This window comes from Neolamprologus brichardi, chromosome 4 (genome assembly GCF_056152115.1).
Source record: "Neolamprologus brichardi isolate AB-2024 chromosome 4, ASM5615211v1, whole genome shotgun sequence".
In the NCBI taxonomy this organism is placed as follows: domain Eukaryota; kingdom Metazoa; phylum Chordata; class Actinopteri; order Cichliformes; family Cichlidae; genus Neolamprologus; species Neolamprologus brichardi.
The window spans coordinates 3,628,700-3,655,503 of NC_142107.1; the positions used below are offsets into that span (position 1 = coordinate 3,628,700).

The following is a 26,804-nucleotide window of genomic DNA, read 5'->3' on the forward strand; positions in this document are numbered from 1 at the left end:
AACACTCAAATGAGCTTTATTTTTGCAACACAAATTCATCAACAACGGTTTAACCTGAAAATACATTTCAATTTATTTAATGCATTTTAATGTGGTATGTTACAGTCTTGTTTCTGCTTGTCAATAGATATTTTAATATCACAATTTGACAATATTTGTGAACGTATAACAAATATTTGGTGTGAAACAATAGAATAGCAAAGGTGAAAATTAAATAGAGAAGCCACAATAGCTGCGAGTGCCAAGTCCACACTGATCCTGGTTTACAGCTGTCACCTGTGGAGCGTGAGGCCTTTTCTCATTCACCCGAATACAAAGATGGTGAAGTTAAAGGTGTCAGTGCTGTCTGGTAGTTATTTGAACATATACAAAGGGCTTCAACAATTTCACACCTTCAGAGCTTTTTCTATTTCATAAGACGTATTCAAGTTATGTCCGAAGTCCAGGGAAAAAAGGGGTTTTCTCAAGTGCTCCTCTTTTTTACTTTTGTGTTTGTGTGTGCTGGTTTCCAAAGGCCATGAATGATCAGTCTATGCGCACGTGTCCACAGTCCTCAGCTCTGAGACCGGACTCTCTGCAGTGTTGATTGGAGATTGTTTTTAGCATTTCCACATGACTCCAAGGTCTTGTTATTCCTAAGAATGACACATGCAGATTGTACAATTATTTATCCATTATTACAATTTTTTTCATTAAAAGATCTGGAGATTTTCTAGGATCCCATGAAAGACCCCAAAATCAACAATAATTATTTAATTATTAATTTTTTTTTTATAAGTAAATTGCACCAAAATATTGCATTATATAAATAGTTTAATCAAGAATGTAATGAACCCTCTCCAACACAAAAGTGAGATAAAACCAGGGCGAATTAATCACCATCTGTTTACGCACCTGGTGCAGAAGCATTTATGTGCTACGTTACTAAGGATAGGAAATAATAGCGTTTTGTACCTGGAAGCTGCCTTTTGATTGGCTCATTCTGTCACGTCCTTACCGGGACATGAAGGCCTCCAGCACAGCCACGCTCTCTTTGGGGAAGTAGTCCTGTCGAACGACATGCTCCAAAGCTTGGAGGTGGCCGGGGACCACAATCACAGGTTTCACCTTATCCTCGCTCTGAAGGTAGAGGACCAGAAACATTAGGGGAAAAAAAAGAAAGCAAACCAAAGACACATTTTGCAGAGTGTTTCATACCTTAATAAGTCCAAGCAGCACTAACAAAGATGATACAAAGCTGTAGCCTTGGAAGGAAGAGGAGGTGAAAGCTTTCCTCAGGAGCCCATCTGCAAGAGGAAAAACATCTTAACAAACAGAATTTTCAACACTGGAATAACACACCACCGACAACAAGTTTACTTTCTCCAACTCCAAGCACCACAAAACACACATTTATGCAAAGCAAAATGAGATTTTTTTTTTTAAAGCACAAGTTTCCACCCACAATTTGTTTGTTGATGGGGAAAATTACAATAATATGAAAAAAAAAGTGCAACGTGTGGGGAAGTATACATATATATATCGTTATATCTTAAGGTTAGCATGGCTCTCTTGGATGGAAACAACTACCAGCATCTGAAGCTAATGATTTTATACTGCTTCATAAATCCATACAACCATGCTAGTGTAAAAACAATGAAAATTAATAAATAACATAAAAAAAACAAAAAAAAAACAAACAAACTCTGGCACATATTGTATACAACAGTAGAAACAAATGCCAGTTTTACACATGGCTTTTATTCTAAATAAACATTTAAGTGGATCTATTATTATAATGCTCCACTTAAAATTTTGGACTCTGTATGAACTCAATGAGACCGGTGAGGACAGAAGCCCCGCCCACCTTCCGCACAAACCTTTTGTTTGCAAGTGGCAGCCAAACGTGAGTAGACTGAGCTTTCTAATGACTTAGATGAGGTAAATTGTAGGATTATTTAAATAAAATTAAATAAAAATAAATTAAGAGCATTTTAAGCTTCAGCAATAGCTGAAAATGAGAAAACTATACTAATACTCAAAGTAATATGTAAAAAAAAGAAAGAATCAAACAGTTTAGCACAAAATAACCAAAATACACAAATGTCACACAAGTCTGGCATTTGCAAGATGATTCAACTCCACAAAGTGTCTTACCAATACTGTCCAACACTGCATTCTTAACTTCAGTATTGTCCTCCTTGTACACAGATGCAATCTTGAGGAAGGCTTCAGCTGTTTTTGTAGCGTCTGAAACATCCACCTGGGCCCAGAAGAAGAAATGTTTACACACTAAAGAACTGCTGGATCTTTGCATAGGATTACAAGTGTGTTTTAATGTCACTGGAGATTTCTTTGGTACCTGCTGCTCAATAAGCAATGCTCTCGTAGGGCCCAGTTTAAGCAGTTTGTCAGGGGAGGGAAAGCTGAGGAAGGAGGAGACTTCTGGGGGTCGAGGTGCTGACTGTGGGGTGGAAAACTGTAAAAACAAGGCAAGAGGAAAAAGTCAAACCATAAATGTGTGCATATGATCACAGCTAGTGTGGATTTTAGACTTCCTGTCACCTATTCAGTACAGAATGAGGCTTCTGTTAGACATAATAGTGATATCCCTCAATACTTTAACATGTTAGTCATCATTTGGATTCAATGAGGCCCATATCTTACATATATCCCACTTAGAACTAGTGTATATTTTTTTCCTTATAGAGATTCAATGGTTAGAATTTAAAAAATTATAATTACAGACACATTTGATGCCATTTTACTCATTTAACTTGAGCCAACTTGTATTAAAACTATTGCAACGAACAGACATGTCTTACCTTATTGCCAGTGCTTTCCTCTTCCTCCTCTTCTTCCTCTTCTTCCTCTACTTCCTCCTCGTCCACATCGTCCTCGTCATCATCTTCTTCCTCATCGTCGTCGTCGTCTTCCTCGTCATCATCATCATCTTCTGGCTCGCCCTCATCATCACTGAAGAAGGTTTTTTTTTAAAGCACAGCTCTGTAGTGAGGACTTTGCAAAAAGACTTCATGACCTAAAGCTGCGTCCACAGTAGATGCGATTTGCACGTTTCACATCACTTGATAAACTGATATTTGACATCTGACATGTGATGTATTTACTACTGGGTCATTCAATGGTATCTTGAGTTGGCAGCCATTTCAATCACTCACCTGGGATTTGAGAAAAGTTTATCTCGGGTACTGTCCACTTCATGCTGGTTAGTATTTGAGTATTTAAGAGAAGCCTGGCAGGAGGATCTCAGTATAAAGATTATAGACAGCAGATGTCAGAAGGCCCAAGAGCATCTACGGACCTCGTCAGCATGTGCCAGATAAAGGCCTATTACAATTCAAGGTTCTACACAGGCTACATTTATCAAAACGCAAACTGGCTTCCTTCATAAAAATGATTCCTTCTGTTATTGCATCCTGCGATCGAAGCGAACAAATACCGGCTTCTCTAGCTCAAAAATCCTGAACCTGTCCACACATCCGAGGATTTTGCACTAAGACATTTCAGGCCTTGTCAGAAGTTTTGCTAAAGCAAATTGCTCGGGGCCCAAACCAGACATTATTTTGGGTGAAAGCAGCAACCTTAGAATTGTCAAATAATTAATACATGTTAATCGGATTTGCGCAGTTATTGGCACGGAAACTTATTCTGTTGAACTGGAAGCAAACGAAGCCACAGACTCTTCAAAAGGGGGACTTATTCCATGTAATTTGGCAACTCTTTGACTACTTTAACAAATCCAAGGCATGAAAGATGTATCTATAGTATTTTGTCTTTGAGATACTTTTTTAAGTTGCTGTAAGTTCATATGAAGAACCTCAAAAAGAGAGTTGTGGGGGGGAGAAAGGGTCTGAATGTCACTTTCTGCTATGACCACAACCACTGTGGATGCAGCTCAAGCAAACAGGAGTCAGAGTAAGCTGTGATTTACCTGAGTGATCCAAGTAGCTCGCTCATGTTCATGGCTTCCATGGCGACTTTCAAGGCTCTGCAACCATCCTCTCCGATGCAGTTACCTGAAAACCAGAGATCCTTTTACACAAGCCGTGAAGCCAAATGCAGCTAAAACAACATTCCTCCATAATGTCTCAAATACAAACAAACAACAGAAGCATCATGACTGACACCGACTGCATTCTTTGTACCATTTAGGTCCAGTTTCTCCAGTTGGTCCTTGTCTTTTACTGCCTGTGCCACGACCAGAGCAGCATCCTCAGTAATCTCACCGTACGACAGATTGAGCTCCTGTGGAACATAAAAACTATTTATTCAGAAAGGTGTCCCACGTACATACATATGCTTTTATTTTAACTTCTGTAACGTCACTGTAGACTTCCACTATGTAAAACAAAAGGCGATGGATAGGAGCAGCTGTAAAGTAAAGTTTTCCTTCACACGCGAGCTCCTAGATAGGTTTCTACTGCAGGTCTATTCTTTGTTGCAAATGTGAGAGAAAAGCTTTCATGGTGACAACTGAGCGTGAATTAAATGATAAGCGTCGAAGCAAACTTTTACATTAAGGATTTTTTTTTTTATAATCAAGTTAATCGATGGATTGTTACAACTCTAATACCATCATTAACCCTGTGCCCTGTTGTCAGGATGATAGGGGAAAAAAAATTAAATATTGTCCAAGCCTGCTGCCAACAACAACTTGCAACAAAGAGCTGGTAGTAGAGGGTTGCCCTCACTTACCTTGAGGATCGGCAGCCCCTCTGACACGCTCACTGCAATCGCTTTGGCTCCTTCCGGTCGTACCAAACAGTCTCCAAAGTTTATCACCTGGATGCTCCGCAAGTGTTTCAAGGCCTGTGAAGACACAGACAATATCTGCTGTATCAGGCTGAAAATAACCAGTACAAATGATGGTGATTAGAGCAGGGCGATATGACCAAAAATATTTATCACAATATACATTTGAAAATTTGCGATAACGATATAACTGACGATATAATTGACACTAGACAAAATACTTTACAACTCCTCAAATTTATTAGTGCAAAAGACCATCAATGTATTTTCTCTTAAACAAGCAGATGTTTTTTTTATGTGCATTAAAGTTATATAAAAATGTAACAGTGCAAATTCCTTGCTGACAGTTTAACCAAAAGGCATTTCCAGTGGAAACTGGCCGACGCATCCTCAGCATAACCATGTATAATATCCACAAAACTTAAAAAGAGGTTATACACATACAATACGGTAATATTATTTTGAAGCACAGTACGTATCGCTCCGCCTACGATAGCCGTAATGCTCCGACAATCCATCAAGCGGTGCGGCCTCGTAGCTTAGCAAAGTCGTACTGAAACATTTGACAGATTTTCGAGCACCGTGTACGACATAAAATCATTTCGAGGTCAGTAAACACAACCAGAATTCATACATAAGGCACACGGAATTATAAGGGGCACTGTCGACTTTCAGAAAAATCAAAGGATTGATTTTAAGTGTGCCGTATTTTCCAAACAACACGGTAATAACGACGGCCAGCTAGCATGCTCTACCAAAAATAGTGCTTTGTTGTGTATCTGACGGACGAAAGCCAAACCAGTTCCACACCACTGAAGCTGCAGCATTTTTACAAACCAGTTCTGGTTCATCTGTTTCATTCAACGATCCGCTTTCACTCTTCTCATTCTGCGTCGCCACCATGTGCGTATGTAAACATAGGCACTGCGCATGCGTGTTTTACCCATATTCTATTGCGATATTTCATTTTCCTATCGTTGCCAAACATTACACCGGTATTATCGTGAACGGTATGATATAGCCCAGCCCTAATGGTGATGCATATTTTCACTATATTCAAATCATTCTGTCCTATTTTGCAGGCACTGTACAAATGTATCTTGTGAAGGCATAACTTTAAAGAGTTATATAAACAATACAGATCTTTCCTCTGTGGCTTTTAAACCAATCAGACTCTTTTGTGCAGGTGTCAGTGAAGCAGATTTCCATGCCTTTTTCAAGACTTTCCAAGATTCTTTTTCCAGGCCTGGGAAATGAACATTTTCAAATACTTTTCAGGTATTTCATGAGTGCACAAACTCTGTTTAAAAAAAACAACTTACTGTCTAGATATGCAACTACTAATCCCTTACATATGTATACCTGAGCCATGGCGATAGCCCCCTTCTCAGTGAACGTGTTGTCATTCAGATTGAGGATTCGAAGTCCTGGATTATGTTGCATGGCTTCGGCCAGCGCAGTCACACCTGCGTGGTTGATGCCATTCTGGGGCATGTGAACCTCCTCCATGCTGCCCATAAGCTGGAAAGACAAACTTTAATCGTACACTTTCGCTGCTTACACATAAAAGATAAAACTGTAAAGATCTACTTTGAATGTGTCTGACAGCATAAACTAGCTGATAATTATTTATACGAAGTGGTCCAAGAATAAAACGTGTCAATCATTAAGAGACGTGTGTGAAACAGTCGTTCTGACGAATCAAAATGAAGCCTGTCAATGAAAATCAGTCTTACCTTAAAAGCCTGAGCGAGGGCAGTGGCTCCATCATTCTCCAGTCGGTTTCTTCCAGCAACAAACACCTTCAGGCTGAGGGGCGATCCCGCAGCGCTGGATTTTTTATGGTTGTAGATCAATGATGCAGCTAAAATCTGAGGAGTACAAAACAAGTACAGTCATAATGATCTATGATGAATCTTTCCACTTGTCTGGTTTTCATCTTTGATGCTTTATTCTTGACAATGACGACCTTATCCAAGAACACGTGTCATCTCCACACTTACCTTGCCACCTCCGACACCCATGCCGCAGTTATTGAGCCGTAGCTCCTGCAGTGTGTAGCAGGTGGAACTCTTTAGCAGATTCTCAATGCCCTTTACTCCATCGGGTCCAAAAGCATTGTCGCTGAGGTCTAAAACTGTGAGCCTGGCACCCGCCAGCATCAGAGCATCACCCAGTGAATTCTACAAAACAAAAATAGGAAAATAGGAAGTGAATCAAAACTAACCGCTTGGGAGTCAAAATTGATGTGTTATTGATAATCATGTAGTACCAGGGCAGGTGGGATCTCAGAGCGCAGGCGACCTGTAAACATGTCACTCCAGTAACAACGCTGAGGAGGAAGGAAGCAAGGAGACAAGAGCAGTGTCAGTGGAAGCCACAAGATGATTGACTGACTGATTGTATTCCATTACAGGGCAGTTAATCATATCAATTATTATTAGATTCACCCATGCTTGTTGCAGGTATCAGTGTGACAGACAGCAGAAGGCTGTTGTCAGCCTTCAGCAAGCTGCCATATTTAAACATTGTGTCGGACTAAGTTATCAGTTCATCTGCATATGAAACCTTTTATTTTAAGTGTGCACCCAACCTATCGCCCTAAGGCAGCTGCAGGATGCCAACCCCCCTTCACCCAAGCCATGAATTGGATAAACGTTTGGATTTCTCATTCCAGATTTTCATACTTCAAACATTTGCTATGATAAAGCACCTTTCATCATATGCCTTTGGAATATTAATATTAATTGTATTTTTATTAGTTCATATTTATTGTGGAGAATTTTAAAACTGCTGAAAAGTTACAGAGATGATGAAAAACGTCTCACCATCAATGCACTCTTTGTCTCCAGGGCCTTAGCGATGGCCTGTGCTGCCTCCACACCTACAGTGTTTCCCTCCAATCTCAGAGCTTGTAAACCCTCAAAGTCCTGGATCTCCTTCACCATCTCCTCAACTGCAGAGATTCAAATGATCATATTAAAACAGGTAACACATAAGAAAAATCATTAAAGCCAAGCCTTTGGATTATTTTAGTGATTAAGTGACGCTCACCTGACTGAGCATCGTCCAGCTTTCTTCCCTGTCCTTTGTAACTGAGCTCTCCATCCTCCACTCCAGTTTTGGCCAGAGAGTCAGCCAACTGCGCAACGTCGTCTGTCGCCATCCTGGCACCTGAGGACCAAATGCATCACTTTTTTAACTTCATGATAAACTCCGCTGTCTGACTCCTCTGCCCAATACCAGATGCTAACAGAACCAAAACAAAAACACCCAAAAGAAGTCATTCAAACTCTAAATTATTCAGCTGCGTGTGCACAATCTGGTTTAAAGAGCGCGGGGTTTTTCTGGAAAACCTACCCTTACTGTGACACAAAAACAGCTGAAAGCGCTTGTTCCACTGAGGGAATAATGCACCTCAAAAACAGTTTAAGTCTGGAAAACCACCGGAGCTCCCATGTCTACACTGTGTAACCAGTAATCTCTACAGTCTCCTACATAACGTCTGCACTCTGCGTGCTCGTCTAACACCCGGAGACAGCCGACAGCTTTGACGTAACGGTCACTGAGACAGAGTTGTTTTGGGGTGGAATTCCTCTTACAAGCAACCGGCGCCTAGCATGGGCTAACGTTGCTACCGTTATGCTAATATACCTGCATGAACTGTAACGGGCTCGTGTCCGTGGAGCCTTTACGATCGTTTCTGGAATTTATAATCCATTTTTATGCCATAATTATATATTTTCTTATGCGACTATGAACAGAAAAGATTCACGTGCTAGCAAAGGTACATTCAACGTGGTTACAGCTCGGTCAGTCATCTGTTAGCAAACCGTTCAAGTTGGCCAGCGCCGAGGTTAGCCCCAGCCCTCGGGTTGAATTAGTTATTTTACACAACCTAAATCGCGTTTTAGCTCAACATGAGTCTACTCTTCATATAAATGAATGCTGTCATTACCACAACACTGCTGTGCCGCTTGAATACAGTCCGGCGGGTCGCTCCCTCGCTATTGCGCCTCTTCTTCTTCTTCTTCGTGAGTTTTATCAGCGATTGGCAAACAGCAAAAATGGTGCATTACCGCCACCAACTGGTAAGGAATGACCTTAACAGAAATATTAGTCTGTCTTCAAAAATTAAAAAGCAGCCTCATAACCTTTATATTTTGAAGTTGTTTTTTAAATTAGTTTATTTATTTTCTTTGCCTTTAATGAATAGCTTTTGTTCTTATACTGATGTTTTAGATTACTTGTCTAAAACAAGCCAGCATCAGAACTTCAGCCAAACTACAAAAATAAAATACGAAGGTCAGCCGGGAAGTGAACCAGAAACAAAAGCAACAAATCCTGAGATGTTAATAACCCATTAATCTTCGAAAATATTCTGCCATGCCAATTTGTTATGTTTTATTTCTCATGGAAAACACAAACTAGTCGCAACATTACAGAGATCCTCTTTTATTCTTGTTCTTCTTTTGGCTGTTCCCTTTAGAGTTCACCATCCTCCTCACATCAACTCTCTGCATGTCCTCTTTCACTGCATCAATGTATATTCTCTGCAGTCTTCTTATTAACCTCTTAACTGGCAGCTCCATCTTTAACATCCTTTATTTATATTTAATATTGCTTCTTCCCTTTTTATCAGTGCCACCATCTCCAAACTAAATATAGCAGGTCTCACTACCATCTGAATGGTGATTTTGCATATCTTTATGATCACCAGAAACTTTAAACTTGGACACTCAGAGTTATGAACACTTATGCCTGCATGTGATTGTGTGTGTCCTCAGTCATGAAGTCAAATTGCATGTTTTCTCCTCTGAGGGCTGCCTTTGTAATTTCAGACACTTGTAGGTGCCATACAGCAGTGTGATGGTGGGCCTCTTTCTGATATATTCCAGATGTGTATGGGGGTGAAGACGAGTCAACAAATGGCATAACTCAGAGGGTAGGTCTTTGGCATATTTATGCAGCCTTTGTCAAACTGCTTTTATTCTTGTGGATGTCAGAGCTGTTAAGCCCTAGCTCGTTAAGTTAAATATGTCTGTGATGCTCTAAAGGGCGGCAGTTTTATTTCAATAGAGATCAGAGGTCATCTCCTTCTATTTGTCGCACTTACAGGATATGATCATGTGATTCATCATCTCTTGACTGTGCTGATCTGCTCTGCTAAATGCAAAATTTCCTTCTGTGTGCTGCGACTGTGTAACGGACTCAGGAAATATTATGGTACCCATAGTTGTGTGATTTTAGTTCAATTTTTGTCTTTTAGTGCTTAAAAGGTTTAACATTACTTATAAATATAAGATGAACCGTTAGTTAATCATCAGTTTATCACAGTATTATATAGGTGTCCTTGTTGTCCTTGCTGTTTTCAGTCTGAAGCATGCCTTCTCACCAACACTACAGCACTTTACCAGCTTCTGATTGGCTGATTCAATCATTTCTTCCCCTCCAAAATGGTGCTGTTTCATCTATCTAACATTTCTTCATCTCCTTTACTAACAGGTTTCACAGGTTTCCAGTGCAGCAGACAAAGTGGGGTGCAACAATCTTGCTTTTTGTTGTTAAAATATTATCATATTACCAAAATAAAACCCCTCTGAATTTTATTTTGTAAAGTTATGCCTGTAAAGAAATTATGTATCATGGTTTGTATTTTTATTGTATGCAAATACCATGTGAGTTTGAGTAAATCAAACAATATCAGCTTTATTTATACATCAGCTTAATGCCAGTTCATATCATTATTTCTAAATATTATTGAAGTGTTTCATACACTACTCCTCCGTGAATCGCAACCTTATCGTGGTGGAGGGGTTTGTGTGTCCCAGGGATCCCAGGGGCTATGTTGTCTGGGGGCTTTTGCCCCCTGGTAGGGTCTCCCATGGCAAATTGGTCCTGGGTGAGGGACCAGACAAAGAGCGATTCAGAAGACCCCTATGAAAAAAACACAGAGGGAACAGTTTACCCTGCCCGGGATAGGGTTACCGGGGCCCCGCCCTGGAGCCAGGCCCGGGGAGGGTGCCCGAGGGCGAGCGTCTGGTGGCCGGGCCTTAGTCCATGGGGCCCGGCCGGGCACAGCCCGAAGAGGAGACATGGGCCCATCCTCCCGCAGGCCCACCACCCGCAGGAGGCGCCATAGGGGTCGGGTGCATTGTGTGCCGGGTGGCGGCCAGGAGCGGAGGCCCTGGCGGACTGACCCCCGGCTGCCAAGACTGGCAATAGGGACATGGAATGTCACCTCTCTGGTGGGGAAGAAGCCTGAGTTAGTGCGTGAGGTTGAGAGGTACCGGCTAGATATAGTCGGGCTCACCTCTACGCAAGGCTTGGGCTCTGGAACCAGTCTCCTGGAGAGGAGCTGGACTCTGTCTCAGTCTGGAGTTGCCCCTGGTGAGAGGCGGCGGGCTGGGGTGGGTATTCTAATATCCCCTCGGCTTGCTGCCGGTACGTTGGGGTTTTTCCCGGTGGACGAGAGGGTTTGTTCCCTGCGCCTTAGGGTCGGGGAACGGGTCCTGACTGTCATCTGCGCTTATGCGCCGAGTGGCAGTTCGGAGTACCCAGCCTTCTTAGAGTCCCTGGGGGGTGCTGGAAGGTGCTCCACCTGGAGACTCTGTTGTCCTGCTGGGAGACTTCAATGCTCACGTGGGTAACGACAGCGAGACCTGGAGGGGCGTGATTGGGAGGAACGGCCTCCCTGATCTGAACCCGAGCGGTGCTTTGTTATTGGACTTCTGTGCTAATCACAGTTTGGCCATAACGAACACCTTGTTCGAACATAAGAGTGTCCATAAGTGCACGTGGCACCAGGACGCTCTAGGCCGTAGGTCGATGATCGATTTTGTAATCGTATCACCAGACCTGCGACCATATGTTCTGGACACTCGGGTAAAGAGAGGGGCTGAGCTGTCAACTGATCACCACCTGGTGGTGAGTTGGATCAGGTGGCGGGGGAGGACGCTGGACAGACCTGGTGCACCTAAACGCGTAGTGAGGGTGTGCTGGGAACGACTAGCAGAGGCCCCAGTCCGCGAGATCTTCAACGCACACCTCCGGCAGAGCTTCAACAGCATTCCGAGGGAGGCGGGGGACATCGAGTCCGAATGGACCATGTTCAGCGCCTCCATTGCCGAAGCTGCTGCATTGAGCTGCGGCCGCAAGGTGGTTGGTGCCTGCCGTGGTGGTAATCCCCGAACCAAATGGTGGACACCAGAGGTGAAGGGAGCCACCAGGCTGAAGAAGGAGTCCTATCGGGCTTGGTTAGCCTGTGGGACTCCGGAGGCAGCCGACAGGTATCAACAGGCCAAGCGGAATGCGGCTCGGGCAGTGGCTGAAGCAAAAACTCGGGTGTGGGAGGAGTTCGGAGAGGCCATGGAAAAAGACTTTCGGACTGCCTCGAAGAGGTTCTGGCAAACCGTCAGGCGTCTCAGGAGGGGAAAGCAGTGCTCTACCTGCACTGTGTATAGTGCTGGCAGAGCGCTGCTGACGTCGACTGAGAAAATTGTCAGGCGGTGGAAGGAATACTTCGAGGACCTCCTCAATCCCACTGACGCGTCTTCCAAGGAGGAAGCAGAGTCTGGGGATGAGGGGAATGACCCGCCAATTTCTGGGGGCGAGGTCACTGAGGCAGTTAAACAACTCCTTGGTGGCAGAGCCCCTGGTGTTGATGAGGTCCGCCCCGAGTTCCTGAAGGCTCTGGACGTTGTAGGGCTGTCCTGGCTGACACGCCTCTGCAATGTTGCGTGGAGATCAGGGGCAGTACCCGTGGATTGGCAGACCGGGGTGGTGGTCCCCATCTTTAAGAAGGGGGACCGGAGGGTGTGTTCCAACTACAGGGGGATCACACTCCTCAGCCTCCCCGGGAAAGTCTATGCCAGGGTGCTGGAAAGGAGAGTTCGTCCGCTAGTCGAACCTCTGATGCAGGAGGAACAATGCGGTTTTCGTCCTGGTTGCGGAACACTGGACCAGCTCTTCATCCTCTCGAGGATACTTGAGGGTGCATGGGAGTTTGCCCAACCAGTCTACATGTGTTTTGTGGACTTGGAGAAGGCATTCGACCGTGTCCCTCGGGGTGTCCTGTGGGAGGTGTTGCGGGAGTATGGGGTGTCTGGCCCACTGCTACGGGCCATTCGATCCCTATACAACCGTTGCAAGAGCTTGGTTCGCATTGCCGGCAATAAGTCGGACTCGTTCCCGGTGGGTGATGGGCTCCGCCAGGGCTGCCCTTTGTCACCGGTTCTGTTCATAATTTTTATGGACAGGATTTCTAGGCGCAGCCAAGTGGCGGAGGGCTTTCGCTTTGGTGGCCTCAGGATCTCATCTCTGATCTTTGCGGATGATGTGGTTCTGTTGGCTTCATTGGGTGAGGGCCTCCAGCTCACACTGGAGCGGTTCGCAGCCGAGTGTGAAGCAGCGGGAATGAGGATCAGCACCTCCAAATCTGAGGCCATGGTTCTCAGCCGGAAAAGGGTGGAGTGCCCACTCCGGGTCGGGGATGAGGTCCTGCCCCAAGTGGAGGAGTTCAAGTATCTCGGGGTCTTGTTCGCGAGTGATGGGAGAAGGGAGCCGGAGATCGACAGACGGATTGGGGCTGCAGCTGCAGTAATGCAGACGCTGCACCGGTCCGTCGTGGTGAAGAGGGAGCTGAGTGTAAAAGCGAAGCTCTCAATTTACCGGTCGATCTACGTCCCTACCCTCACCTATGGCCACGAGCTGTGGGTAGTGACCGAAAGGACGAGCTCGCGGATACAAGCGGCGGAAATGAGCTTCCTCCGAAGGGTGGCTGGCATCTCCCTTAGAGATAGGGTGAGAAGTTCGGCCATCCGGGAGGGGCTCAGAGTAGAGCCGCTGCTGCTCCACATCGAAAGGAGCCAGCTGAGGTGGTTTGGGCATCTGGTAAGGATGCCCCCTGGGCGCCTCCTGGGTGAGGTGTTCCAGGCATGTCCCACCGGGAGGAGGCCCCGGGGCAGACCCAGGACACGCTGGAGAGATTATATCTCTCGGCTGGCCTGGGAACGCCTTGGTGTTCCCCCGGATGAGCTGGAGGAGGTGGCTGGGGAGAGGGAGGTCTGGGCCACTTTGCTTACGCTGCTGCCCCCGTGACCCGGCCCCGGATAAAGCGGATGAAGATGGATGGATGGATGGATGTTTCATACACTAAATTAAAAAAATGTAGGGGGAAATACAGCAAAGATTGCAATGTGAGTAAAAAAAGGAAAAGAGGGGTCTAGTAAACTGGGAATAAATGTGAATGTTTTGCATAATACAGTAACTCAGTTAATTTAAGATAGCTTTTTAAAAGACGTGACAGTGTTTATACATTTGTATCTGTCCTCTAATTTCTAAAAATGTCAAATTTGAATTGATCACTCCATCATTTTAAGTCCAGTTTACATATACTGTGCCACACCTCAGGCTTTTCTTCCTATTTCCCTCCCTTAAGAATGGCTTCTTGACAGCCTTTTCACACTGAAACCATTTCTGATGAGGCTTCAGTGAACAGTAAATGAATCAGCTGAAGGTTCAGGTATCAGGTCTTTGCTAGATTTCGGCAAATTTTTAAGCACGTAACTTTCAGAATGAAACATCTATTATTTATCTATCTTCATTTAAGCCTGCTGCTTCTTCTTTTGTGCTCCACTTCTCCTGTCTTATCAGATGTTTTAAGGACACACTGGACATCATGCTGAGATAATCACCTTGGTAATGGATAAATACAATTTTATATCTGTCAAACTGGTTTTTTGTTTTTGTAGATTCAACTAAAGAAATGTGAACAAATTATGTTTTTTGTTGTTGTTTAAAATGTAAAAATATAAAATTGGTTCTCTTCTAACTTGTCTGCTCTTGAGTTAAGTGCCTTTTTAATATTTGAATGATTCAAAGATCAGAGTTCAGCCGGTTAACAATCAACAACAACGTTCCTGTAAACATGGTCCCATACAAAACTGAAACGAAAGAAAAAGCAGCCAAAGAAGACCTTTGAAAGACCCACAGAAAGCCCGGATACCTGGTGCTCAAGAGCGCTTTAAAAATAATGAGAAGGTCCGACTGCTTGTGCAAAATCAAACGAAATCAAGGATGGCTCAAAATTTTTTGCACAGCACTGTATTTATCTACCAATTAATCGAGTTAATATTTTTGTAATGTAAACAGCACGGCACCGCTGTCTTCCTCGCAGGCCGCACTAAACAAACAACACCAGGTCTCCGAGGGTCACGACGACAACATGAGCGCGCTGGTTGGCCGCGCGGTTGTGACGCATGGGCGCTTGTCGTGTCACGTGACTGCAGCCTGTAACGGGGAGGAGGTCTGCAGCTGTCTGGATGTACTCAGGCTGCAGAGAATCGAAACTTATCCGAGGAGAGGGAAGTGTCGGGCGGTCACAAACGAAACCTCCTCGGGGTTTGCTCCTGTCAAAGTCTCTCCGTCTTCGCCCTCTCCGGAAACAGCATGGCACACGTTTAAACTTTGCTTCGGCTCAATGAACTTCCTGGCTTCTTCTTCTACTGGTAGGTGTGTCCTATGCTGGCCCAGGCTGGTCTCACAAACGGCCTCGCGTGCTGGATGTTTGCGCCAGTGATAAACGGTGAATGAGGCTGAATGTGGGAGTGTTTATAGAGGCTTGCAGTTCTTTTCGACTACTTTCAAAGGAAGCGGGTGTATCGAAGAGTAGCTCTGATACACCCACTGTCACTGAAGTTGGTATTTCCTCCTAATCCCTCTCCGTTTGTCTGTGTGTCTCCCACTCCAGTGGACAAGCATGGACCCTGGCCGAGAGAAACGCAAGGAGGAGATAAACAAAGCTCTGGCTTTTATACAGTAAGATCATTTTAATTTTTAGCTGAGCGCACCCAGACTGAAAGTGAAACTGTCCCTGGGTTACTCACGCCTCACAGCCTAGCTGTGTCATTACGATTTTAACAAGTTCCTCTGCTCTAGGTCTTCCCTGGCCTATCCTGACCCCGACGGCTATCAGGTAGTGCTAATGCTGTTATGTGCTTTTGCTTTTTATGCCCTGTGCATAAAAAGGGCAGCTGGCCCTGTGCATGCTTTGGTGTGAAGCACTCTGTCTCTTTTTGCTACCTTCCTTCTTTCTATTCCTGGCTCTATGTAAAATCAAGCGCCAGATAGCTTTCTTTTGACTCTTTATAATCTTCCCCCATTACTCAGTTCAGTCCATGTTTGCTTGCTATTAATGTTTATTGACTGATGACTGTTTAAATGAAGAAACAAACCATATCCCCACTCTACACCTCCAGAACAATGCATAAACCCCACAGGGAAACCTGTAGACTCGGGGGTTCCTGCTTGAATACCATTAAACAGTGCACCTTTGTCTCTGTTACATCTCATGCAAGTGTCAGAAATCTAAAGGCAAAGTTGTGGAGTTCTGCAGCTGTCTTGTAGGTTGTGTTGATCCGTCTGCTGTGTAACATCCTGTTTCTAGTTGTGGGTTTCAGTTGAACCCAGTCCTCTTCATATAATAATTCTGCACTCAGAAAACAGAGAAATTTTCTATAAAACATGCAGCAGTATGTGATGAACCATTGGTAGTTAATCTTGGTTATGTGCAGTCCTAAGTGCACAGCATGATTCACTATCTTGTAGTAGCAGCGATGACTTGGAGCTCTGGGTTTCTGTATGACTTCATCAGTTATGGAGGAATTTTGGCCCACTCTTCTTGACAACTTTGCTTCAGTCTGGTGATTCTGATCCTTCTGAACCATAGTTGTTCAAACTTTTTCTAATTGTACTGTCATGAACTTTAACATTTAAGGTGCGAACTGAGGCCTGTAGAGTCTGCGTTGCAACTCTTGGTGTTTTTGTATTTTCTCTGAGCACAATCTGACCTTGGGTTGAAGTTGTCGGGACTTCCACTCCTGAGAAGATTACTATTTGTCTTAAAGCTTTCTCGCTTGTGAATGATCTTTCTCACTGCAAAGTGATGGACTTCAAAATGTTTGGAAAAGCATTTTGAATTCAATGATCCAGACCAGCAAACTGTCTGCTTTTATAGATTTGCTCACACTTGCTGAAAATCAGTTAATCAGCTCCATTTGATTAGCAGCCCCCGGATTGATTCCCGATGGGCCATTTTTGCACAGTGACTCCATAACTCTATGAAAAGTGAAATGTATTTTGGAGAAATGTGTCTACATATGAGAAAGAGTGATAATAAATTATATATGATTTAACATAAACCAAATGAATTGTAAAGACATTCAACATTTTTTTCTAATGCACTTTAAAGTCCTGCTTAGAATAGTATTAAAATACTATACTAACCCCCTTAATGCAAATGCATGCATGTCAATATTAAGGTGGACCTTAAAAACATAATGTAACTTACAAGACGTTAGCACAGGTCCGCATAGGTTTAAAAAAAAAAAAAAAAGCTTCTTATTCCTTTCTTTTCTTTTGCACCTCACAGGACTTCCTGACCCAGTTAGTGTGCAACCTGCTCGATGAGGGCAACGCCTTCTTCAGAGACGGCCAGTGCGAGCAGGCTGTCAAAGAATTCAGCGAAGGCTTGAATGTGTCATGCTACGCTGAAACGGAGGAGATCAAGATCCCCGAAGCTTTGCTCGAGAGCCTGTATGTCAACCGGGCGGCTGCCTACCACAGTTTGGTGAGATAACGTTTGATCTTGTGTCTGTGCAGCGTTCTGCGTATAGGAATGAAGTGGGGCAGGTTAACGTCTCATGCTGTGAGATCTCACGATGAAGTTCTAGTATAGCAGCATGTGTAATACATATAAGGCTTCTCTACCTCACTATGTAAGGGAATGAGGTTTTTTATCTTTTCCATGGCTCAGACATTTTGAAACAAACGCTTGTGAGGAATTCTCCTCCACACCCAAATGTGCATGAGCCACATAAAAGTGGATCAACCTGAAATGATTGTTGATTGAACCTGAGCTTTTAATATCTATTAAAACCCCAGTGGTTAGTTGATAACATCTATATTTTCTACTTTAACAAAAACCAATTGTAAACATTCTTAAACATGAACTCCATGGCTCTTCCTCCACTGTGCTCCAGACTCACTTATGTCACTTTTGTTGGGTTTATGCCTCCTTCTGGTCTTTAACTGGAAGTCTTTCACACATTAGGTGAATGTGTTAACCGGGTTAGGGTTGGGATCATCAAACCACATTTTGTTGATATTTTTTCAGGTATCAAAATTCGTCATTAAGGGTACAACAGAGGTCTCCAACAGCAGTTCCACAGAGCTGCTTGCATGGTTGTAAATTCCTGCTGAAGTGTTATAAAAGTTATGGAAATTTGGTTATCAGAGGGTGCATACGTGGCTTGGTGTGGATGTCCATGTGTCTTCTAACTCAAAGCAGTGCACAACACTGCAAGGTCACCAGCTGTGCATGTTTTTTTTTCTTCTTCAAATGGTCCAAACACACAATAAAATTCATGCCCAGGCGGTTTCAGGCTGTCCTGCTTGAATATCCTACTGTAGCGGCCCAGAGGTCTGTGACATGCATGTGTCCACGAATATCCAGCCAAGCCCAGCAGTGTTTACCAGCAGTCAGCACAGATATTGCCAAATCTATGCTTGTGTGATTACAAAGGCTAATAATAGATGGTTTAGTTGATGTCTACTTTTGTGGACATTATCCCTGTTTTTGGAAAATAAAATGCAAAAATCAAATGCTTGAGCAACACTGGAGCGTGGAACATCTAATTTAATCTTTAACAAAGCCTACGGGTAGAAATCCCGGGCAGCACGGTGGCACGGTGGCACGGTGGTTAGCACTGTTGCCGCACAGCAAGAAGGTCCTGAGTTCAATTCCAACATCAGGCCGGGGTCTTTCTGTGTGGAGTTTGCATGTTCTCCCTGTGTTTGCGTGGGTTCCCTCCGGGTACTCCGGCTTCCTCCCACCGTCCAAAGACATGCAGCTTGTGGGGATAGGTTAATTGGATAATCCAAATTGTCACTAGGTGTGAATGTGCAAATGAATGTGAGTGTGAATGGTTGTCTGTTCCTGTGTGTTAGCCCTGCGACAGACTGGCGACCTGTCAAGGGTGTACCCTGCCTCTCGCCCTATGACAGCTGGGATAGGCTCCAGCACCCCCCGCGACCCTGAAAAAGGATAAGCGGAAGCGAATGGATGGATGGAAGGTAGAAATCCAATGTAGCGGCTATTCTTCCTGTAGCGCATAACTTGAGGCAATCCTGAACCTCCCACCCCTCACACTTGATTTATGAAACCACTTATAAAAACAGATCTGTTCCGATTTACTGCCTCTAATATGTAAACATCACTAAATCATTCAGATGTGTTTGTCTGCATTCAAGGCCACAGAGCCTTTGACCTGCATACCAGTGAAGTGCTCCATAGCAGCTACACACAGTTTAAACCAAGAGACTGCGATTTCTTCACCTTGTAGAGTCTTACTTAAAGCTAGATGGGAAAATGAAGTAAAGAATTGATGGTATATTACTTTGATTTCTTTTGTGTGTTTCTCTCATGTTTTTCACAGGGGGAGTATGAACAAGGTGTGCTGGACTGCAACAGCGCTCTGGAGGTGTGCAAAGACAGCCGCAGAGCGCTGTACAAGAAGGCCCTTTGTTTGAAGGGGCTTGGGAAGTATAAGGAGGCCTACGACTGCAGCGCCAGCTATCTGCTCATTAATCCTCAGGTGAAGGATGGACAGAAATGGGAGAGTTAATGCTGATAGTCTTATAAAAAGCTTTCAGTAAGAACTGTATATAAATCTGTTGGTTAAATCAGCAGCAGCACTGATTTGTAGAAGCAAGATACAGTACAGTGTAAACATCTTGAGCCACTCCTTATTACTGTTACGCCACTGAACACTGATCTATGAATCAGTCAAGCATAAGAAAGGCACCTAAGGTTCATCAAAGGATGAACCAGGGCTGTGTCTTTATATAACAAGAAACTTAGCAAATAATGAATTTTAAATAGTATCTTCAGACACTCTGTAACTACAGCCTGTAGGGCTGCGACAAACGATTATTTTGATAGTCGACTAGTCACCGATTATTTTTGTGATTAGTTGACTAATCAGATCATGCATCCATTGGACGTAAAACCTACAGCTTATTGCACCAGCAGCATCTGCTCTTATATAACTATCATTAGCTTACAGCTTTAAGTGTTTAAGGTATGTGCTAACTAAAAATAAAGACAAGATGATAGTTTATCAAATTTTAATGAAATTTGCAGATTGTTTCGGTGAAGTTTAATAAACTTCTTGCTATCTAAAATATAACCGGAGTATATTCTCGAGCATCTCACACTTCTGATAATTAGTTGTCTGCTTGATGTTTATTCAGCTGTGTAAAAACTATAACTTTAATCTTAGCCAAACCGATTTACTCAGGAACAAATAAAATACTAAAAAAAGCCAAACAATAACATTTTTAAGTTATCTAAGGGACTTATTTATCACCGTTTAACCTGAGTAGCGAAAGACGGCGGTGGGTTTGAAAACGATTTGCCCGGAGTCTGGGGTTCTCACCGGTTCTAGTGAGCTTTGCCCCCGGCTAGCTATCGAGCTAGTGGGTAACAGACGTCGGAGCGCTTTTCGAAATATGTGGTGTCTTGATAAACTGAGCAGATATTTGAGGTTTACACAGTTACGTTCTGACCTGAAAATATGTTAAACGTTTATTTTTAAAACTAACTAGCTGCCGCTATTGTTGGAAACTGAGCTGGGCTGCGCTATAAATTCTGGGACACAGCTACTTCTTCTTCTTTGGGGTTTAACGGCAGCTGGCATCCTTGTACATGCAGTGCTGGCATCTTCTGTTTCGTCCGTTATTACACTCTTAAATCCTACTACTTATTCCTGCGTCTTTTGTGATCTTACAAAGCTTCAAACAACGTGTCGACTATTAAGTCAGTCGTCGACGATTTTCATAGTCGACGTAATCGTGACAGCCCTAACAGCCTGTCACAAAAACACATCCCCAATTCTTAGTGAAAATAAAATAACAACAAGGTGATTCCCAAATTTTGCTACTTAACAACTAGAAAAGACACAGGACCTGAGAGATGTCCCCAAGTCTTAGCCCTGTGACATACTGGTGTCCAGGATGTAAGTGGAAGAAAATCGCTGCATCTTTAAATCCCTGTTAATGTATATGGAGGAGGTCAGGAGAGAGATTTCATCACATTCCTTTTTTCATTCATGTTTAGTAAAATGTAATCAGTTGTCTGCATTTCTATTCATTTAATTTTTATTTTTTTTTAAAAATGAAGGCATCCGATCGAAGGAATGCATTTTTTTCCCTAACTGAAACGATGAATACCTTTTAACAAGATGAGATAAACTTATCTGTGTCTCAGTCTCGGTGTTGTTCATCGCATATATGTTAATTGTAGCTTGGAGCATTTCAGTAAATCCATTCGTTTACCTGCTGGCAGGACCAACAGGTGAATGAGCTCGCACAGGAACTGGCAAACCATCTAGGACTGAAGATTCGAAAACCTTACGTCAGCACAAAGGTGTGTAAATGTTTAAATCTGGTTCATTGTGGGTTGTAGGACTTTGTCAGCCTTCAGCTTAGTCATAGTCAGGCAGGACACAGTCATTTTATCCTTCATCTGACAGCGATTTATGTTCTTCTCTCCAGATGTCAGGCGGTAATGTAGAAAATGGTAATGGTGTTGCACCAGGTGGGAATTTTGACATTTGTGCCTCTGCTACTCTCTGTTCTTGATCATTTTGTACACAAACACAAGAATGGTCCAAGTAAATCCATTTCTGTTCCTTTTTAGTCAACTTCCCCAGCGTGCCTCAGTCCTCATTTCCTTCCACACCTACCAGCTGCAGCACACCTACTAACTCTGCAGTACCTGAAAGGGCGGGCACTATTGAGGACTCCGAGCTGATGGGAGATGACATAGACAGTCTGCTGGACTGTGTTTCTACTGAGCCGGAAACAGCTGAGGTAAACTCTAAGTGCTGTGTTTTTTTCCTTTCAGACCAGCGGACTAACTTTTTTGTGTGATAAAAGTGCTGACATGTTTCATTTGAGTGAAAATCAAACACAGTTTACTTCTTGTTTTGAGCAGCTCACCCAACAAAGGAAATTCTGTTTACCTTTTACCTCTTTCAAGGCAAAGTATGGTGAGTCCTTGATGAGGTCTGAGTGAAATACAACAATACTTAGAGATTAAAGAAGAGTCTACTGAACACAGGCATATTTCTGGAGGGTTTTTTTGGCAAAAGGAAGACCAAGAGTCCAGTAAGGACGTTTGGACATGAAAACAGTTTTGAAAATTGATTTGGAAACATTGTCTTTATGTGTTTGTTTTTTTTCACTATTGTGCATTAGCATAAACGAAAAAAGCTAGTTTTTCACAGAGTTGCATTGAGAACTATTTTGTTCTGAATAAATGTTTCACATACTGATGGAAGAAATAATTAGATCCCCTTTTAAAGTAGCCGGAATACAGTGTAAAAAATACCCTGTCATAAGTAACAGGCCTACTTAAAAAAGAAAGAAAGAAACAAACATGGACTGTATATAAAAGATGGATGTGGCCACCACGATGTCTGCTGTTTGTTTTGGAAGATTCAGTGTCAGTGGTTTTTCTTACAGACACACAAAATATCAACAGATCTCCCTAACTTTTGTTATTTGTAGTTATTTATGTCAGTACTGTTTAAAAATAATCTTGTTTTATTGTCACAACAAAACATGGATTATTAGTTTATGCTCTGCTTGGATTGGCAGGTTGTTGAGGATGTGTCATTCCAAACTTATTGCCAATACATTTGGAAAGTTGCAGAGTGCCCTCTGGTGGACAACATTGGCAATTATAACATGTTCGAAAGGTGTTTCTCAGAATCTTGTTGGGGGGTTTGTAGGTGCTGATGCTGATATACCAGCAAAAAGCTCATTTTTGTCCAATATATAATATATGTTTTGGTGAATATATTTGTTGGGCTGTAGTTAAGATATCTGCTAATGCTTGCAAGCCTCATCAATAAACTGCATGGGTGCAACTCCCAGGCACACATCTCCTAACTGGCCCATAGTAACAGGTTACTAAAATAGTATAATTTCACTCAGCTAAACATCTTGGATAGTTTGTATCACACAGTAGGATATATTATTCAACAAAAAATTCAATTTAAAATGCTCCAAAATGCATTAGAAGACACCAATCTGCTACAATCTCTGTGCCAGGATACCTGTCAATCAAAGCAAACCCCTTCTCTAACCTCCAGTATCTAGATGGGGAAGAAATTATATTTCAGGGGCAAGCAGGGCCACTTTATGCCTCCTTTTAAACCTTTTAAACACACCCCTGCTTGGAAGATTAGAAACAAGCTGTCAAAACAGTAGTAGTTGCTAACATAACTTGGGGACAGAAACGATGAAGTAAAACTAACAAGCTAATAGGCATGAAGGACTTTATAGAGTCAGGTGATTCCCCTCTGTGCATAGTGGTTTTATTGATCCATTACTTAGGCCAAAATATTGATTAATGCAGTATTGATTATGGGTTATTTACCAGCTGTGTCGGCCAGCATCCATTGTCATGTTTTGCTTATGTTTTTTACATCCTGCCTCCTTTCTTGACAGGACGTATTCTCAGTGCCCAGCGGGACATCCACTTGCACACAAAGAGGCCCATCTGTCCTGCCCGCACCGACACCCCAACTACCCCCGGCCTTTTTCAGCTCCGCCGTTAACCAACTCAACTCCTTGGACTCCTTTTCTGGTTCTGGGCTCGGCACCTCAGCTGCTACACTGGATATCCTAGACGACCTCTCGACCTCTGAAAAAGGTGGTGTTGCAGATGCTTCAAACTTACTACTGACCCCTACGAAGCTGGACGGTCTGGATTCCCTCGATTCTCTCGATGACGCCTTGGATAAGATGCCGAAGGCTGCTGCTGCTGAAGAAGTTATCGAGGCCAAAACAGAGCTGGATGTAGGAGAAAAGTCTCTTGATGAGCTGCTAGATGAACTAGATCCCTTAGAGACACTCAATAATCCAAGCAGCCAGGGCGATCATGTCTCTAAAACTAGGAATAGATCCATAGACCGGCTTGACTCCCTTGATTCCTTGGACTCATTTTCCTCGATGGAGGGTGTTAGAGTAGCTTCGCCAGCAGTCTTAGTCGGGGGGTCTGGCCTGGACTCGCTCTCTGATTTCAACTCAGCAGGTGACTATGATTTATATCTGGCTTATTATAAGGGATGCACTGCTTTTGTGCTCAAACATCCACCGATATACATTTGTATGATTCACATGCCCATTTAAAGATATTCAGAAAGGCTGAAGAACAGTTATTATTTAGTAATAACTGAAGCAGTCTGACCATTCTCCCCAGGGATTAACGAAGCATTTTCTCCCAAAGAACTGTTGCTCGCTGGATGTTATCTCTTTCCGATACCACGCTCTGTAAACCTTACAGATAGTTGCATAGAAAAATCCCAGCAGATCGGCTGATTCTGAAACATTCAACTATGCCACATTTAAATCCTGAAGCTGAGTTTGAACTTCAGCCATGTCTGTGTCCCTAAATGCATCAGGTTTCTGCCGTGTGATTATATGATAAATATTGACATTAGTGAGCAGCTGAACTCACTAATGAACAGTACCTAATGAAGTGGCCAGTTCCCCTTTAGCGTCTGAGGTTGGTGCTTCAGCCCTTTTACCTCATGCAGTTCATAATTTATGTTCTCTCCTTGCTCCTCAGGTATCTCAGGCTCTCATAGTATTGCGGCTCCAGTAATGCGATCTCCAAAAAATCATTACAAAGTAAGACTGATGATCAGGCTTGTGTTACGTTTGCTTTCCTTGTATTTTCCTCAGCATTAACTGATGTCTTATTCTTACCTTGGAAACAAAGGAGAAAGAAAACCAAAGGCCGGGTGCAGTGTATAACCCTCTGTCCTCCACCCATGAGTTCCTGCAGGCCTGCTCTGCTTGCTACCCTCGAGAAGGTATGGTAGGATTTGAGTGACATCAAAATGGTCCTGCTGCTTATCAGCCGGTGATGGTTTTACAGTGTGGGACGTTTGATGCCCTGCTGTTCTCAGTGGAACTTTAAAAGAACTTGTTTTCCTCTTTAATGTTTGATGAATATGTTTTGTGTATTTGTGCACTAATTCCTTCACAGGTGTAGGGATATATACTTATGTTCACAAGCCAGACCTGGTCCACAACTGTAAGAGAGACATTCTGCTATGCAGACTGAAAGCCGATCCCCCGTTAGACTGGACCAGAGTGCGACCGCTGCCCATACTGAAGGCCTTTGGTGGGCGATTTGTACTTTGCAAAGGTAAGGAGCTCAAGATCAAGGTCATGAATCTCTTCTATTTTTCATAGTTATTTACTTGTTATTGCAGATAAATACGTCTTTAATGGTAAAGTCTGAAAATGGTGACAATCATACATTTATAAGTTGTTGCCAGATAATCAACAATAAGGGACTAGTTTCCCACTTTTTCATTCATCAAGTTTAATTTCTTTTATGATTAAAAAATACAATTAAAAACTATTTTGGGGGGATTTTATTATACCAATTCCCTTAATCGTCTGAGCAGTCTGTTGGAAGAGAGAAGAATATTTTAATACACATTTTATGTATTTATTTATCTTTATTTAACCAGGAAAATATGACTGTTGACTTTCAAAATTTTTGACCTGTCCTGTTCTGGCCAAGACTTGTATAAACTAGTAACACGCATACAAATACACACAGAAAAACCCCACACAAGCCACATAACATACAGTTGATTTGAAAAATGTCTAAAAACATCAAACATTTATAAACTTCATTGCGAGTAAAGCCTGAAACTTCAATAAAATTCATTTTCCTGTGCCAGAAACAAACAAGGGTGGTAATATTCAGGCAGAACATTTTCAGTAACTACATCCAAGTCATCTAAATTCCTTCAGTGAGACCAGTTCCTGAAGTTCAAGAGCAGCTGACTCATCACCATGTCTTTCCAAATATACGGGAATAACTTAGAGCTTACAGTCATTTTAGTTTTCAAAGTCACCGCAGAGATATTTTAATGACTCAGTGTTTCTTGTTTCTATATTCCCTAACCAGGTGAGCATGTTTTGAAAACATTGAAAAATGTGATAAATTTGAGGGAAATTGTTCAGATTTTCTGTTAATTTGCTGCAGAGAGTTGAGAATGAGCCGGCTGTGGATTGCACACGAATACTGTGTGTGTGCCTATTACGACACTTCAAATTTCTGTGCAGTGAAAGAAGGAAGGCAGTAAAACTCGCATACTTAGTGTGCTTATGTGAATGAAATGTGTGTTTTCTTATATTTCCAGAGTTGCTGAAGTCTGGAGAGCTGGGTGTGTGTAAGTTTGGAGAGAAATGCACGTTTGCCTACAACCAGATGGAGATCGATGTTTGGACAGAGGAGAAGAAAGGGAGGCTGGACAGAAACCGACTGTTTGGCACAAAATCTTTTAAACTGGACCCTGTGAGCAGCATCATATGCCTCCTACAGGAAAACAAAGGCACGTTCATGTTCCTCTGTCAGGTTAGTGCACGTGAGCTGTGTTTATTTGAAATCTCTGTTTTTCTCTTTGATAATGGCACAGGGGTATAAAAGCTCTTTAACCTGATCGGATTAATGTTACAGATTTACACGATGCACGCTGGAGTTTCTCCATTTGTTTTGTGTATTAAATGTTTAATCTGGAAACTTCAAAAGTACCACTTTCCATTTGTTCTTTTGAACTGTGAGAGCTGAAAATGTGTGGCTACTAACCAGTTTAAATGAACTATGGTACCCATTCTTCCAAGAGGAGTGTTCAAATATTCAACCAGAATTATGCCAGAAGTTTGTTGATTGCTATCAAAAGTGTTGGCTGAGGTGCATCTTACTAAGGGACATTTAAACAGATATCAGTGGTAATAATTTATATAACCACTTATATGTGAATTTGAAAAGAAAATTATTCATCCATTAAAAGCCCTAAATCACCATGCAGTTCAATCCCACGATGAGTGGATGTAAACGGCTGACTGTATGTTAGCCAATGCACACTATGTTTGTAATATTTGTGTCTGGATGTAGC

General features: G+C 42.8%; 2 protein-coding genes across 5 annotated transcripts in view; one reads left to right on the top strand and one right to left on the bottom strand.

Moving 5' to 3' along the window:
- rangap1a (RAN GTPase activating protein 1a) lies at positions 1–8,820 on the bottom strand. 2 transcript variants are annotated; one of them, XM_087839637.1, is made up of 16 exons: positions 8,711–8,820; positions 7,807–7,926; positions 7,581–7,708; positions 7,025–7,084; positions 6,756–6,935; positions 6,489–6,623; positions 6,115–6,273; positions 4,696–4,809; positions 4,146–4,245; positions 3,932–4,016; positions 2,805–2,955; positions 2,342–2,458; positions 2,137–2,242; positions 1,198–1,286; positions 998–1,119; positions 1–635 (listed from the first exon to the last, which is right to left on the bottom strand). In XM_087839637.1, the coding sequence occupies exons 2-16, from the start codon at positions 7,916–7,918 to the stop codon at positions 554–556; spliced, it is 1,740 nt and encodes a 579-aa protein (XP_087695763.1). In that variant the 5' UTR covers positions 7,919–7,926; positions 8,711–8,820; the 3' UTR covers positions 1–553. The 2 variants fall into 2 exon arrangements, with proteins under 2 accessions (XP_087695763.1, XP_087695764.1); XM_087839638.1 differs by having other exon boundaries at positions 955–1,119.
- LOC102787983 (zinc finger CCCH domain-containing protein 7B-like) overlaps positions 8,375–26,804 on the top strand; it is a 24,430-nt gene continuing 6,000 nt past the window's right edge. Inside the window, exons 1-14 of one of the 3 annotated variants that reach the window (XM_087839635.1) lie at positions 8,375–8,843; positions 9,594–9,697; positions 15,503–15,570; positions 15,691–15,727; positions 17,183–17,380; positions 19,248–19,406; positions 21,158–21,238; positions 21,367–21,409; positions 21,512–21,684; positions 23,329–23,914; positions 24,452–24,513; positions 24,605–24,698; positions 24,875–25,036; positions 26,049–26,263. In XM_087839635.1, coding sequence (XP_087695761.1) covers positions 15,512–15,570; positions 15,691–15,727; positions 17,183–17,380; positions 19,248–19,406; positions 21,158–21,238; positions 21,367–21,409; positions 21,512–21,684; positions 23,329–23,914; positions 24,452–24,513; positions 24,605–24,698; positions 24,875–25,036; positions 26,049–26,263 — 1,869 coding nt within the window. In that variant the 5' untranslated portion in view covers positions 8,375–8,843; positions 9,594–9,697; positions 15,503–15,511. Of the gene's footprint in view, positions 8,844–9,593; positions 9,698–14,977; positions 15,261–15,502; positions 15,571–15,690; positions 15,728–17,182; positions 17,381–19,247; positions 19,407–21,157; positions 21,239–21,366; positions 21,410–21,511; positions 21,685–23,328; positions 23,915–24,451; positions 24,514–24,604; positions 24,699–24,874; positions 25,037–26,048; positions 26,264–26,804 lie in introns of those variants that run through there. The other 2 variants (XM_087839634.1, XM_087839636.1) reach the window with 2 other exon arrangements.

Excerpts from the sequence above, each read along its gene's own strand:
- rangap1a (XM_087839637.1), bottom strand. The coding sequence starts at position 7,918 with ATGGCGACAGACGACGTTGCGCAGTTGGCTGACTCTCTGGCCAAAACT. Across the intron at positions 2,956-3,931 it reads GAGCTACTTGGATCACTCAG|TGATGATGAGGGCGAGCCAG; the intron begins GTAAATCACAGC and ends AACCTTCTTCAG. Across the intron at positions 1,287-2,136 it reads TGCAGTGTTGGACAGTATTG|ATGGGCTCCTGAGGAAAGCT; the intron begins GTAAGACACTTT and ends TTCCTCTTGCAG.